Source organism: Halyomorpha halys, unplaced genomic scaffold (genome assembly GCF_000696795.3).
Source record: "Halyomorpha halys isolate HHAL.00 unplaced genomic scaffold, Hhal_1.1 Scaffold1039.1, whole genome shotgun sequence".
NCBI classification, from domain to species: Eukaryota; Metazoa; Arthropoda; class Insecta; order Hemiptera; family Pentatomidae; genus Halyomorpha; species Halyomorpha halys.
Window position 1 is genome coordinate 92445 of NW_027105076.1, and position 17221 is coordinate 109665.

General features: G+C 34.3%; 1 protein-coding gene across 1 annotated transcript in view; it reads left to right on the plus strand.

Annotated features, from left to right (window-relative positions):
* Positions 1-1084: 1084 nt before the first annotated feature.
* Positions 1085-17221, plus strand: part of LOC106688008 (uncharacterized) — a 26376-nt gene continuing 10239 nt past the window's right edge. Inside the window, exons 1-6 of the mRNA XM_014432268.2 lie at positions 1085-1270; positions 4412-4585; positions 5719-5823; positions 10212-10506; positions 12476-12667; positions 14225-14419. Of these exons, the coding sequence (XP_014287754.1) occupies positions 1226-1270; positions 4412-4585; positions 5719-5823; positions 10212-10506; positions 12476-12667; positions 14225-14419 (1006 nt within the window). The 5' untranslated portion in view covers positions 1085-1225. The remainder of the gene's footprint in view (positions 1271-4411; positions 4586-5718; positions 5824-10211; positions 10507-12475; positions 12668-14224; positions 14420-17221) is intronic.

Consider the following 17221-nt stretch of genomic DNA (forward strand, 5'->3'; position numbering starts at 1 on the left):
TTAAAAAAAAAATGAATCGTTACATACAAATAATAAAAATAGAAAATTTAATGGAGCTATAAGATAAATAAGTCACGTCTTTCAACCTAAAGTGGACACCTGCAAAGACGAGAATGGTGACATAGTCGAAGGGAAAAGTCTTGTGATCGACAGATGGGAGTTATTAAATTAAACTAAAAATGAAAAAATTAATGCTGAGGTATTAATATCGAACGACAATGACACACCTAATATTTAAGACTTAATCTAAGGAATTCAGAAATTTAAAAAAAAAGAATATTGTTTTCGATAAAGATTTACAAACGGTTTTAAATTTTTTTTATAATTAGTTGCAAGCGTATGCTCACACATCTATTTGATTTGGTCTTTGACATATAGATCGCTGAAAGCATGCCTCAAGAGTGGGGAACTTGTTTGATTTGTCTCATTTTTCAAAAAAGGGAGTATGTCACAATATAAGAATTAGGAATGAATTTCTATAAAAGAATTATTCCAAGAAAGTGTATATCAGTACGGATTTTGAAAATAAAAAGGAACAGTTGATCAAAAGTTTACAGTAAGACATATGTTAGAAAAATGCTGGGTGCATAAAACCAGCCTTTATATTCTATTTATTGACTACCACGATAGTTTATTGACTTCACTTTTAGATCATACCTTCTGAGGAAGCCCGATGACGAAGTAACAAAAAAGATTCTTTTTTCCAAAACAACTTATGAGGCCAGAAAAAGAGGAAGACCGAAAAGAAGCTGGTTAATTTAGAGAACTAACTCAGGTAGATGAGGGTAACAAACTAGAGAAAAGGTTAAGAATATGGACGTCTGGAGTACTATTGTTCAGGAATCTAAGTTCCATTCCGGGCTGTAGAACTACGGAGAAAATAAGAATGTAATTATAAACTTTAACAATCCAAGAAGTGAAAATTAAAACAGGTAGGGGCTGGAATGGGTGAAAACCTCAGTGACTGAAGACATCTTCAACAAACGTGACATTTTCATGATCTATGCATATGTTTCTAATAATGTTTTTATTATTATATTATAAATATACGTATTAACAATAAACATGTGCATTGTTAATTTTTAGCAATAGACGGATAATTATGATGGTAGAATGTAAGAATAGGTCACTTAGTGCAAGAGTGAGTACTATGTAGGAATTTGAAATATTTCAATTCGCATATATTCGTTCACAATAAGCTAAAGTAGACGAATTTTTATCAAAAATGAGTAGAATTTCTACTAGTTTTGGAGGAGCAGCACGCCGAACAGTAAGTTTTTAATATTTATCAATATGTTCTACAAAAGAAAATTTCCTCTTTTACTTTCTTGTAACCTATTATAAAGAATGGTCACCTTCAAATTATTCGAAATCGAGAGTTTTTTAAATATCAAATGTTGAGTTTTATTTTTTTTTACAACAGGAATTGTCTTAATTTAACCCTAGAACGACACACTGGGGTGTCACATACCCCAGCACTTTTTAAATTTTGAATAATTCCTACATGTGTAGCTCTTTTGCTAAATCCCGCCGTGTAAATAACTTTCATTCATAACATAATTGATTCTGATTATCTGCTGCCATGTGTCAGTCTCGTTTTGCTATTTATTGTGATTTGAACTAGTCTTGGGGTATCTCACACCCCAGAGTGTCCTTAGTGTAAGTAAATAATAAATCCGGTAAACTCTCATTAGAGGAGCTTTTCTCTACAAAAAGGGACCATCCTTTATTTCGACATGAACTGAGCTTCCTCTCATACTGCTTGAGATTTGATGATAAACTAAATAGACAAGAGAGGAAGGCTAATGACAAAATGGCACCCAACCAACAATGCAAGATGATGCAGTCATTGAAGAATCTGGTAAACCACAAGTCATACATGATTATAATTTAAATAAAGGATGAACTGATACTTTTGATCACATGTGTAAAGGGTACTCAACGGCCAGAAAAACAAAGAGGTGGCCACTCCATTTTTTTTTTTTTGGAATGTTGGATCATATCGGGGTGAACAGTATGATATTGTTTAATCTGGTAAAGTAGGAAAATAAAATGAAACGCAAAGACTTATTTTTTGGTCTGGGATATTCACTTCTGGAACCCTGCCTAAAGAGGAGGCTACAGGCAGAGGCACTTCGTCGGTCACTGCGCCTAGGTATTGATGACATTTTAGGAATAGATGCGCAAATAAATAAATATACGATCTTGGAGAAACAAGTAAGGTGTTCTTTTTGTGAAAGGGGAAAGGACAGGAAGACGAAATTGACATGTCTGCAATGTTAGAGAGCTATTTGCAATGAACACAGGGTGGCAATATGTCTGCAGTGTAGTGTGTGAAAGAGGTCCCTTCGGGGCTCACTCAATGTATTTTATTCATTTTTAATTTTAAAAATGACTTTCCACCTCGTTTTATGATTCATTTACTTCGTATTTGTCTGTATTTAAGAGCCATACAAATAATTTTTTTTATTTTGGAACAACAATTAATTTTTATTCATTTTTTAGCTAGTTGGCTCGTAAAATTTTACAATATGTGATTTTTGGAAATACATATGTACATAGCCCATTTTGAAATGATTTATTTTTGTTACCTAGACCATTGGTTATTTTAAAATGCATTATAAGCATTGCAGGTTATATCACTTATATTTTATACCAATTCATATGTTGGGGTGTATCACACCCCAGAGTGTCAGATTAAGTTGATTTATAGAAGTGTGTCATTCTAGGGTTAATGATATATTTTCTTGAATTATATATTGACATTTACGAAATCTGTAAAACTATTTTATATATATAGTATTTAATGAGGTCGAATCATGCCATACCTCACTGTTGGTTATGTTTAGGACATCCAAATCGGAATATTTTGGTTCAATTTTCAACTGTGACAAATGGTTACATTAAGCTGATGAATACCTTTGAGAAAATCTAGTTTGCCCCAAAAAATAGGAAAGGATTCGTCTTATCCCTTCAACTGGGTTCTCATTGTTGTAAGCAAACAAATGATAAGACTGAGTGTCACCTTATTATGATCGACTGCTATCCAAACTCATTCTAAAGAGCATTAGTAATTTTAGAATGACGTCAGTTTCATCCTCTAGAAAGTTCCTTGGATGACGACAATGGATTACAATGAAACTTGGGTGGCTTCACTATCTCATTGATGTTATATAATGTGACTGAGACATTATATAACATCGATATAGTCTTTTCTGCATTGAAACATTTTGTTAAAATTGAGGTTTCAGCGGGATATATTAGCCTGTGGCATGAAATAAAAACATACAAACGCAACGGTAAAAAATAAATAAATAAATTCACTAAAAATGTTTATTATTGCATTATTATTATTATTGAAAACATATTGCACTCTAAAACAACGATCGGACCCCCAAGCCCACGCGGAAGAACGTTAGCAGTAGCTCAACTTTTCCTCCTGTTCACTTCTACTAAAACAACATGATATTTTTATTGTTTTTAGATTTAAAATAAGTTTTAATAGCCTTCTGTAACGAAAATGTCTCTGAAAGAACTCATTATGGAAATTTCATTAAGCCTCACCCAAAAATGGAACGTCATCGTTTTTCTTCTAAATCCTTTAATTACTAACATTATAGTTTTGTTACTGGTAAAGCACAAAACATTTTTGCTTCACTTAAAACAATGTTGCTCAATTTAAAAAATATTTGTTACCATACAGTTGTAACCATACAGCGATTTGTGGTATCAACATAAAACCTTCAGGTTCGTTAAACCTTTTATTATTATTATGTAGTCATCCGGCCAGATAGTTTTGTTTTTAATTGTAAATTTTGTTTTTATTCTCAAGGGATATAGTTTTAGAATAATGTTTCTTTTTGAGCCTACGTAATGGAGCTAGAAAAAAAATTAACACCTCTTCAAATTTTGAATTTTTACTTTCACAATCCGCAAAATAAAAAATCCGCGGATTTTCTGCAAACCTAAACTACAAATTATTCGATGATGATTCTTAAAACTCATAACTATCCTTCTGATCATTTCAAAATGACCAGTTTGAATTTACTAAGGTGGAGGGAAAATCCTTAGTGTTAAAATACTAAACATAAAAAATTTAGTACTTAGTTTTGGTATATTATTGTCTATTATGAACTTTTAAAACCAATCAATGAAAAAACAACAATTTTTAATAGTGCTCGACTTGAATACTTTTTTAACTTAACCATTATCGTTTAGAAAAAAAATTGATTAGGCTAGCATAAATTTCATTTTTGAACTCACTTATATAATACATGAAATGTATAGTAAAATATATATAATACATTTCATGTACTACATGTGTATGAACTACTAATTTTGATTTTAATGAAGGGCTCGAAAAAATAGATTGCACCTTCAGTAGGCTAAAATCGATTTAATGTATTTTCAGAGCCGATTAAAGTCAGTTTCTCCTAAAGTAAAAGTGAGCTGCATCTTTAGAAAGATGAATGGAAACAAAAAATGGCTCACAGAAGTAATTGAGGAATATATTAAATTTAAAAAAGAAACAGAAATTAATAAGGAATCGACTAACAATTTAGAAGAAGATCTTCTAGATCCTATGGTAAGATCAAATAACATAAGTTAGATTCTGAACTAATAGAATGTAACGAATAATCATATTTATGTAATATTCTCAACAGAAGATTAATTAATTAATTTACAATATCTGCTTGATTGTCAGAAATAACAGAACCCTAGATAAATCCAAAGGGCTGTCAGTTTCTGCCCTCGTTCTACAAGTGGTGAAAGAAGAAATAAAAAAAAAAAAAAAAAAAAAACAGCCAATAAAAATTTCATCGCTTAAGTAGCGAAAGTAGTACCCTCCGAAGTGTTGACTCATGAAGTTATCCATCTAACGGAGAAAAATTTTTTAAGCCTTTAAAAGTCGTAGAAAGGCTAAATCACTGCAAGTACAAACACTAATTCAAAGCATAGGGGAAAACATTTGAAAACATCTTTACATGATTATAACTCACCAAAGACCTTAGCAGATATAATTAAAACCCAGCCACTGAAGTCAACCTAGAAGTCAAAACCAACGTATCTTGCGATCTATGGCTCGGACGAGAGCCCAGCAAACATCATTAATAGTTTTCTTTTTCCCGATCCCCTACCACAGGACTCCCGTCTACCTCTGAACTAGGGGTGAATTCCTTTATTGTACGCGCAACCATACCTGGCTCGGTGGTCTTGATCTTAGTCCAGCACGCAAGCAACATTCGATGAAGGGTTAAAGAGAAACGAGTAACAATCCAAAAATTCAAATGAGCATAAAAACGATAAGAGGTGTGCCTCACACATGAGATCAAACAAAGTTTCAACAGGAAAGAATATCCAAGTGGTCTCCACCCCATTAGTCAACCACTATCTCGATCCAGTTTTATCCTCAATGGCTAGACATGGCTTAGCTGAAAATTGGGTCCTCAAAGTGGACACAATATTTCAGTCCCAGTTGTTGGAAGTTAGAAGCATTAATTGAGGTTGGTGGACTTTACAATGAAGTTGTACGTTGATGCTCCTGGTTGTGCTCAGTTTTCATTTTTATGCAATGAAAATTATAAGAAGAAAATTTTAAAATAGCATTAGAATTCTAGAACTAATGGTTTTTAAAAATAACCTAAAGTAAATGTACCATATATTTACAAGTTTATCAAATAAAAATATATTTTTTTAAAAAGAACTTTCTGTTAAAAGGATAAAATGGTGATGTTGTTACACAAATCTTATAGGACTGATTCACAAATTACGACAATCGCAGAAAAGTTGAACTTCATTCTGCCATTCGTGAGGTACTCAATGGTGAGTTGATAATTTATGTTTTTTTATTTAGGTATTCACAACAGTGACAAAAACAAAAATATCCTACATTAAATTCCTTGAAACTTAGCGGTGGCCACGGGGTAAAGCGGGTGGCTACTAACACGAAGGACCCAAGTTCGAATCCGACTGGGCAGAAAATTGTTTCCTGTTACACTGCAGGCGTCAGTCAACTCCTGTGGGTTCTTAGATCCCTCCTGGAGTCCGCCCAGCCTCGTAAATTGGGCACCCTTAATTGGGTAAAAATCATCTGGCGGTCGAGAGTGATTCTGACCACATCACCTCCTTGCAACACCGTTGGTCTAGTAACAGTACTTCTTTACAAAGTACTGAACCCCTGACCCTTCATGGGTTGTAGCGGTACAGATTTAATTTTTTTTAAATTCATTGTTTTTTTTATTAAAGTAATCCGAATTTTTTTAATTTGTATAAAGTCGGGGTCGGGGGTTTAATATTTTGATGCCTCCCCTTACCGCGTTTCGGGGACTGCGAAGCCGCTGCAAAGCCGCCCGAAATCATCTATCATGACATGCAGGACAGACCCTGGCTTGCCCCTTCTACCACGCCAGAGTTCAGAAGGCGCTGGCCAGCCTCTGAGGGAGAAGCAATCTTCTTTGTGTTCATGAAGCGATTTCATGGTTCTCACCATTTCGCCCACCGCTGAGGCTGCACCGGGAAGTGGCTAGAAGACGTCACTGCGGCGGCGAAGATCTCACCAGATAAGCCATTATTATATTACCCATGAGACCATCCTAAGTTTGTTCTGGTATCATATTATTATAAATAAATGATTTAAACTAAAATCACTAACACATTCTGCCCTCCAGGGAATTCATATTTGAACTTATGAAAAATAGGAAATATATGCACGTTTATTGATAAGTAGGTCTCATAATTTCAACATCCCTTTTCCACATTAATATAAATCAAAGTTCAACATACACTCGGGATACCTGAAGTAAGACACGACCAGATCGGGATGTATGCAGCTGATAATAATTAATAAAAACAATTAAATTCCTTTTATCCTATACGTTTTTGATGACAAATTTTTTTTTTTAAATTTCTAAAAGTGTATTTATTTATAACTCAAATACATTTTAAACTTAATTAAATCAAAACAAACGTCTACATTAAAATTATTTAATATATTTGTTATTATTAAAAAATATTAACATTAATCATTTATTCACCAAGGGAACATAATTAAAATTAAATTATTAATAAAACATTTAAACAATATTTTATTTTTTTCAATTAACAAATACTTAAAAAAATTATTAGAGGAATCAGATTTTTCCTTCTTATTTCTCAATTTAGTATTAAACATTTTCAGTACAGAAAAAAAATTATAAACACATATTACTAAGATATTTTTTTAAAAAATGTGATAACGACAAACAAAAAATTATCAAGATATAACAAGTAATTTTCTCCGATCGGTGTCAATTCCTTAGATGATATTGAAATATTATCCTGCGGACAAATCTCATGAGAAAAAAAAACAAGAAAAAAATGCTTATTTTTTAATATAATGAAAGAATTAAATCTAATTAATAATTACAATCTTTAATGGGGTAACTGCAACAAGGTAGATAATCATTGTTTCAGGGGAAAAATGAGGAAAGCACAGCATCTGTGTATGTGACCGTCTACACTCGCTGTACTAAATTGTATTCTACATCTACTAGTTCAATAATGAAAAAGGCCGTATAACCATATTTTTCTAGACTTTCTGTTATATATTAAAACCCAATAAAACTATTTGGGTTTATAACTAACTAATTAACTGTTTGGGACCCTATAACTAGGGTTTTATGTAACTTTGGGTGAACCCCTAGAACTTGCAAATACTTATACATATCTAGGGACAATAATATGTAATGATGGTAAAATAGACCAGGAAGTTCTAAATCGAGTGAAGAAGGCCAGTGGAGTGTACTATCAGATTTCCAAAACTCTTATAGGCAAGCAAGAAGTAAGCAGAGACGCCAAAGTAAGGATAATTAAATCTGTATTCCCCCCAGTCCTCCTGTATGTACCAGAAAGCTGGACAGTTCTAGACAAGCACGTAGGAAGGATAGCGTCAGCAGAAATGGGATTCCTCCGAAAAATAGTTGGTAAGATCTGGAGAGATTGTATCAGAAATGAAAGGATTCGGGAGGATATGGAGGTGAAATCAGAGCGAGACACAATGCAAGAGCGGCAACTGAAGTGGTATTGACACGTCTGTAGAATGGACGATACCAGAAAAGCCATGTGCTTTTTGGAACCAAAGTCAGAAGAAATACTGCCTCGTGGCAGACCCAGGTGCAAGTACTCTGAGTACAATGGAAAACTAGGGGCAGAAAGAGGACGCACCATCCCGGAGATGAGAAAACTAGACAGGGCCAGGGACCGGTGGACTAGATGGACTGATGGATTGATACTGCGACTCCTCTTTTTTTTTTCTTTTTTTTTTTTTTTCTCCTCCCTTGCAATTTTTGGCATACGGGGTGCGGGAGCAGTGGGGTAGTGCGCGCTGGGATTGCGCATGCCACTGCTCCTAAAGATCTTCATCCATTCGGTAGGCCGTTCTGGTACGCATCCGTCTGGGTGCCTCCTGCAGTTACCAGGCTGGTCCAGCCCTCCTGGTCTCAGTCTGGGTCAGCTTTATCTTCTTCTGGTGGCTCGCCGATGTTGGGCGGTCAAGTCCTTCCAAGACAAGAAATGTGTTGGACCTACCATCTCCTTCCATCCATAAATGAACTCTCTGAAGAAGGGATAATTCTCTTCTTCCATCAACCAGGGAAAGTCCGACTCGGCGAGGGCGAAAATCCCGGTCTTTCTCAACAGCCTTGCTCGGTGATCTTCCATGGCGGAGCAATCCACTATTACGTGTTCTGCTGCTTCAAGTACTTCGCACGTGGGGCACCAAGGGTCGATGTTCTTTCCAAAGCTCTGCAGCTTTCCCCGAAACTCCCCGTGTCCTGTTAGGATCTGTAAGACTAAATAGTCTGGGATGACCCATTTAGCCTTCAATCTAGAAAGGACGGTAGGGTTGAATTTTCTCAAAGTAGCGCCCTTCTGGCTTGCTACCCACCGTCAATTCCACTTCCGTATTGAGTCCTCCCTCAGCATTTTCTTCCACAAGTTTGGAGTCTTGCCGATCCTCTCTCGGAGCTCATCCGGTGGCACTTCTAGTCCTTACCTCTTTACTTCATATTTAAGGACATCCTACCTGAGGATGAGGTCCAGTGAGATCGCTGCGGCCAGCACCTGCACCGCCTCATGTGACACCGTTCTGTATGTCTTCGTGACCCTCAGCAGAGCCAATCTCTGTATGGTGGCCAGTCTTCTCTTCTGTGTCTGCGTGAGGTTTCGGCTCCAGGCAGGGGATGTGTACCTCAGAATACCCAAGATCACACCTTTATATATGGTCATCGTTGCAGGGTACCTGAGGCCCAAAATGCACCCCCTATCCTACTTAATCCATTGAGTGACAGTGTCACCCTGTCCTTTAGATACACTAGGTGAGAAGTAGCATCGAATCTTCTTCTTATCTTCACACCAAGATATGTCACCTCCTCACCCGCTCTAACCCTCTCTCCTTGGATATCCAGGGTGATAGGATGAGTCCTGTCTGTGGAGCCTCTTATGAGTATGGGCTGAGTCTTGGCTGCTGCCGTACTCAACTTCCTCCTCACGCACCACTCTCCTACGAGACTGGCACACCTCTCCGCTTCTGTCCTTACTCTGAATCTGCTGTTCTTGTCCACCATGACTGCCTGGTCGTCGACGTAGGCCGTGGCAAGGAACCCCTTGTCCTCTAGTTCCCCCAGCAACTCATCGAATAGCAGTTTCCACAGAGCTGGTCCAAGTACCGAACCCTGGGGACATCCTCTTTCGATTTTTCTCTCGACCTCGTAGTAGTTACCCCTGATCCTGACACTCCTGTTATTGAGGTAACTACCTACGAGGGCGACTCAACGCTTGGCGAACACAGGATTTAGCGGAAGAAGAAGTAAATAATATAATTTCATCGTTGAACTACGGGAAAAAGGGCCAATTATTATAAAGTGATTTATTATTTATTAATTCAAATTCAAAGACAACCTTTTTATGAAATGTAACGATACAAATCCAAAATAACATGAAAAAATACGTATTCAACGAAACTTCACATTAAAATACCTCCTTAAGATAATTTTAATCTGATATATAATAAATATATTCGACACTGGCACAAATTAGAAAAAAAAATGTATTTTCTTAATAACTTAGGTTAAATTGGCTGGAAGAGTTGTGAAATTATTTAATGAAGCGAAGTGAAATGAGGTTCAATAAGCATTACATGAAAGTCCAAGTCAATCTTATAACTTTATTTTCAGCCAATTACAAAAGATTTGGTGAGGAATGCATATATTCAAGGATACGAAGCGGGAAGGATACTATACCTTCCAAACCAAGACTCTCTCTCAGCCTATTTTATATTGAGTGGTGTCATTGAGGTTGTACCTGAAGAGACTAGTGATCCAGTAATGGAGTTCCAAAAGCTTATCTTAAAAGACTGGGAATTCAAGGAGATGAGGGCGGCCCACAACGATTACTATACCCGAGGGCATATGTTAGGTCGTAAGGAATTGCTCTTTGGAGAGCCTAGGAAGCGTATAGCAATAATCAAGAGTAAGTCGATTTATAATTTTTTTAGTGTAACTATTAAAACACATTGCTAAGAAACATGAAAAATATCCTTACGATTAATCATTTTATAGAATTATAACACTTAACTGTGTGTTGAAGTCTGGAAAGTTCCACAAAATATATACCTAAATAGAGTACGATTGTATATATTTTAATCTTACCTAATTCATCTTTGAGTTTATTGAGTGTTCAAAATTTTTAAAATAATTATTTTAACTCTATAATTACAATTATGTTTGGTCAATGACTCGAATTAAAAATCAAAGCTTATTGAATTTGTGGGGAGATGGAAGGATTCTTATTAATTTTTACCAAATATTTTTATTCCAGATATCAGAAATAAATTTAAGGCCTTCTTTTAGATTTACTATGTATTATAGAGATTTTTCATGAATACATTTTCTTTTATGTTTTTATTATTGTATTGTTATAACTACATGTCTTACATCGGGAGGCTACACCGATTTCGATGAATTTTTGTTTGTGATACTACGTCGAAAAATATCGGGCATCTATTTGAGGGTTCTTGCCAATGCACCACAGTAGCTGAGGTAAAAAAAAAAACATAAATTCAGCAATTTTGTATATTTTCGTATGCTACCTCTGCTCTACATGTATTTAAAGATTAAGAAAAGAAATAATTATATACTAATCAATCTTTTTTTCCCTCAATAATAAGAAAAAAAGATTGTTGATTTTATTAAATGAGCGTAAGTGTCTAAAAAATTACAAAAATCAAAAGTCTCTTCAGTAAAGTTGATAAGGAAATTTTCTAAAAACAAAATCATGCCGAATTTGTTCTAAACGTGTTTGAAAACCCTTATATACACTCATTTTCGTGCATATAAAAATAATAAATTTTTGAAATTGACTTTTTGAGGAAATGTATTTTTTTTTCTACCTATGTCACCTGTTCAAATAAATTCATAACTACTTACAATGTTATCCACAACCAATGTCACTACAATCGTTGGAAAGCTGAATTGCTCTTTCAGCCCACGTGAATAAATATATTTTAGATTCAATGATTTTGTATGGGATAAAAAGTAGTTTATAATTAAAGAAAGGTTGTCTACCGTTTTATTTTAAATTTCCTGTTCTAAATTGTTTAAGACGGTACAATTAGTACTATTTTGTGTACTTTAGACAGTACTTAATCCCTCCTAAGTTTCGTGTGTATTAGTGACTATATTTTGAGAAAATGGCGTTTTTTGTTAATTACAAAACATAATCGAAGTACGTAAAGGCCGTCTTTCAGTATATTATATTTAAAGCAAAAATTCAGCTTTACAATGGTTGTAGTTACGTTGGATTTGGATAACATTGTTAGGAGTAAAGAATTTATTATTTGACCAACTATCATCGGCAGAAAACTATGTCCTCCAAGTCTAGCCCAAAATTTATAATTTTTGATTTGCATGAAAATTAGTGTATGTGAATGTTTCCAAACACATTTAGAACGAATGACATGATATTTCTTAAATAATGTTTTGTTCATCTAATTTACTAGAAGTGACTTTCAATTTTTTGTAATTTTTTAGACCCTTAAGCTAATTTAATTCAACAATCGTTTTTCCTTTTTCTACAATAAAATAATAGATCGATTGGTATATAATAATCATTATATACACGTGGACCAAAGGTGGCATACGATAATATACAAAAATTTTCAATTTATGTCATTTTTTTCTTCGGCTCTTATTGCTAAGGGTCCTTGCACATATTTAACATATTCTTCGACCTAGTATCACCAAAAAAAGTTTCATTAAAATTTGTGATCCCAAGTGTGTAGGTTCTTAATAAGTAAGGAGGCGAGTAAGCGGATATACAGTACCCGCAATAACGATGGCAGTAACACACAGAAGGCTTTTATTATTTAATATGACCTACACATTTTTCATTTATGATTTGTGATGTATTTTGAGTATTTAATAAAGTTTTATTTCAACAGAGGATGTGCTTTGCATTAAATTCGACAAACAATTTATGCTACAAACTTTGGAGCCGCTGCTTAGGCTTTGGTTTGAAGTGTTCTCTTATTTAAAAACATTCGATTTGTTTTATTATTTAGATATGGACATTATGAGAGAGTTGTGTAAACTTGGAAGGATAGAAAGCTATGGTGTGAACAAATTAGTGAATGGTAAGTTAAATTTGTATCATAGACAAAATTTAATAAATTTGAATATATAATAAATTAATCAAATTTTAATAATTGATAAATCTGCCACTGTTAGTTTAAGAATAATAAATAAATAAGCGTTAGCTTTACAAAATATTAACGAAAAAATTCGATTAGCTGCTCGAAGGTGTTCAATTGCTAATGCACAAGGCTTAATGAACCATCAAACAAACAAAGAGAATGAGATGAGACAAGTAGGACGCATAAGGAATAATCTAATTTGTTTCCCCTCCATTTCGGTCACAAATATACGAAACAAAACTTCTCTTTGTCAGATGTGCCTTTATCAAAGAAAAGTAGAGATACGTCTCGAAATAATATCAACCCATTTTTCGTTTAACAACACTTCTTGACTGTTAATGTTAAGCAATGACATTATACTTTTTGGGTCGTGGAGACACAAAAACAGAGACAATATTCTTTAGCTAGAACAAAGGAGAAAATCTGTTCACAGGTGGCTTTATTTGGTGTTTGTGTGTAAGAGAAAAAGAGAACAGATTCCAGGTCTCTGATGTTTATATCAAAGATATGTTGTTCTAACCCAAAGCCACTTCCTTTAACCCCAAGAATTAAACGTTGCATAAGTAAAATAGATTAAGGAAGAAATAAAATATACCATTGTTTTGCGTTAACCTTTTATGACCCGATGATTAGCAAAACATTCTCCATTGTAAAATTATCTAGTATGTTCTTTGAAACCATATTTTTTTCTTTAATAATTTATTTATTGATATTTACAACTGTATACATATATACACATCAAGTAAATTGGCTGTAAGTGATATTATGACATGATAAAAACATGTGGAGAATCTACCCATTGATAGAACTCCAAAAAGATTTCTAAAGGATAAGATCTCGAGGGCATCTTCTTTTCAGACGTCTAGGAGGATTATTAGGTAGTGAAGGAGAAGCCAGGTTAGAAACGAGTTTGTTTGGGTGGTTGGGAAGTTTATTATGGAAGGATTGGTATCTGGTTCTGGCCAAATCGGCAACAAAGGGGACATTGAGGTCCTGATGGATGATTTGATTTGTGACAAAGTGAGGAGCATTAAGGATTTTGGACTGTAAGGATTGGATTCGAGAGGAATTAGATGGATTAGTGGAGCTTGAATTTTTTAAGTTCTGTTTTAATTTTAGTTTGTTTGTAAATTTAGTATAATGTGTTTTATCTGATGGGTATCTAGTCCTGTGCCACTTCGCTCTTGCTGTTCGTTTTTCCTTTAATAAGATGCGAATGTGGTGTGGCTAGTTAGTAGGTATGCTATTATTAGTTTTACTGATAGTTGTGTTGTCGTACATGCAAAATCTTATAGATTCTATTAAGTTTTGTATGGCTTCGTCAATGTCATTAGTCTTAAGTGGAATTGAAACCATATTTAAAAAAATTTTTTTTTGCTCTGGTCTAATACTATTTTATTTAAAAACTATAGCAATGCCACAAAAAGTAATGCCTACTATAGTTTATTACTTTCAGCAAAATTTTTTATGCCAATTGTGAATAGTTTGAATTTTCAGCTTCAGATACCAGTTGTTTCTTAATTGAAGGGGAGGCTTACGTCATTCAGAGACTTCTTATTCAGAAATACCTGGATACAGGGAAATGGTCTCTAAAATTATACGAAGATCAGGATACGATTGAGTACGGTGATGACGTCGATTCAGTTTTTATGCAAGTTATGGTTTTGAATAAAGGAGCATACTTTGGTTTAGGTAAGACGCACCTAAATTATATTAACGGTTTAACAAACCCGATGACCCCATTTGCTAATAAACCTTAGGAATCTTATTGATCTGTTCAAACATAGCTGATGATTATTTCTTTAATAAAAATCAGCTAAGCATTCGAAAGAATTAAGTCAATTGAGAATCGTGTGTGCTAATATTCCTCAAATTCATCTGTTTCGTGCAATAGACTGTATCAATGTTACTATAATATTCCATTTTCATTGGATTTTCGTATTAGGATAAACTTTGAGCTCAATCGGATAATCAGATATGTAACTTAAAATATCATGTACAGGATAGACTTCTTAAAAAAAAAACGTAAACAGAAAAATTATCTATTCTACGTACCATCTTATTTATTATAATCTATTATATTCTTGAAGGGAAAAAATACGTTAACCGTCTTAAAGCTGTCGGAATGAAGAATAGTAGTTAATTAATTTTTAAAAAGTTCGCTATTTTTACTATATTTTTAGCTACCTATCATAAGAAAACGATTATTATTACTTTTTAAAAATTGGTATGTCCCACATATCGTCAGTTAAGGTGCATAACCCTATATATCTGACTCAGCATTATCCCCTTCCACCATTATTGTATTTATATCCCCCTTTTACAGAGCTTAGGAAGTCATTCAGTTATTAGAGTTGTTACTTTGTTATTCGTAGTAATAGTGTAGTAGTAGTAGTAGTAGTTTTTTTGTGACTTTGATACCAATAAAGTTTTTTTAAAGTTCTTTCCGCAGTTAAGTTATTTATCTGTCTGTTCTAATTATTTTTCGATATTTCTATTTATTTTTTTAAATTTTAAATAGGCTAAATCGTTAAAAAGAGATCACTGTTGGGGCCACATAGAAGGGTGTCCTAGGGACACCCACCTTTACACTATGCCCAGAATAAGCTGGGTTGTTTGGATAATTAATTTGAGTTTCAATTGTTGTGTTTGGTAGAGGGTAAAAACAGATAAATGATAATATAAATAAAGAATTTACTGCTATACTGTAACAAGATATGGTAGCCACTGTTATATTTATCAATAGTTAATTTTGCACTTGTAACTGTTAAATAAATGTTTCATAACACTGTTTGATATTAGGTAAGATAGACACTATGTTATCCGATAGGCATAAAACTGTTATGGTGAAAAGAAGAAAATAAAAACTGATACATTAGGTAAGAGAATAAATATCATATACAAGGTTAAGATAATCTCACACTGTTATCTCTAATCCAAAGAAGTTATACTGCAGTAGATAGGAATTACCTCTGCAAACAACAACTCACTTAGAGGTTCTTATACTGCTGAAAGTTAAACAGTGAGTTTGGAATTTACAGAATTGGAGTAATAAACGTGGCCTGAACAAGAACTTGGAACTAGTTCTTTAGATATTCTGACATCAAATTGAATACTTGAGACAATTTCAGTAATGCATTTGAATTAAAAAAAAATCGTTAAACAATGTCGGGTTTGTAATATTCCCTACGTTATGTTGCCAGATAGAATAAGGATAACTTCTAAAAATTCATTGTTGAGTAAAGTACATCTCACCAAAATTGGTTGTTGGTGATGTGGGAGAAAGAGGAAGAAAAAACTCAAATATATACCAGAAGAATGGAACATTTCTGTTATATTTTTAAATTATATTAGATGACATTCTTAAATACGTTAATAACGAAGTTCAAAACCATTGTCTTATTTTTTTTAATAATAGCACCTCTCTTCAATGTATTTTCAAAATTAGAACTTAGATATCCTGTTCATTCACTTGACTTCTTGAAGCCAAAAAGTATGAACACATCAGCCTCAACAACTTCAGATGCTACAAAGCTTCTTTTGTTTGTAATTATGTGTTTCCAGAAACATTGTCTTTATTAAAGACCTAGAACAACAATGCTGTACAGTGGTATCTCATAAAATGCTCAAATTGTACTTTTTGGAAACTTGATGAGCTGTTATATTAGTCATAGGGGCGATAATTTCTACGAATAGGGTATTGCTCATCCTGTAGTAAATTTTCAATAATTTAAGCCCTTATAGTTCTTATGTTCAATTGTTAATGGGCCGGACCGACTGTAGCTCTGAGAGTTGAGACGTAGGTCTTAGCTATTTGGGAACTGCAGTCGCGCCTGTTTGAATTCGTCCAGAGGGTCAACTATTATTTCTGTGATGGTCACACAGAATAAAATTTGACACCCCCCATCATTGTGTTATAATAGGGTGGTAACCTATAGATAACTACACATATTGGGGGGGAAGAGGTGGTCAAGTTTTCACTCTGTGAGGGCGCCAATGAAATAATCGTAAACCCGCTCGGGCGTTTTTTTTTTTTCCCTGAACCCTCTAAAACAGAAATAAAAAGTGAATTAGTAAGTGCATTACTGTAAGAAAGAAAAGTAATTCGTGTCGTGTCTTACCTTTTACTACCTTTGGTATTTTAAGGTTACCTGTTATGTTTAATGTCATATATGAGCTATCCATTCTAAAAAGGAGCTATTTTAAGTCCGGAGGTGAGGAGGAGAGGAGGCCCCGTGTTAACGAACAGGCAAGTTAAGGAACCGGTTGTCGGGGTTGTCTGGGGTCTTAGGCGATTTCTCCAGCCTGATATCCACTTTACAGAAGGCCCTCGACAAGGCGTATTCAATAATAAGATAGGAACGGCCGTGCCAGAGGATGAGCCCTGGACACTGACTAGATAGAGGAGGTCCAGGTGAGAGAGTCTGAGGCAGAGTAACAGTTATAGTTGCCGAGATGAAGCGGACGGACTAGAACTGTCAAGATAGGAGCCAG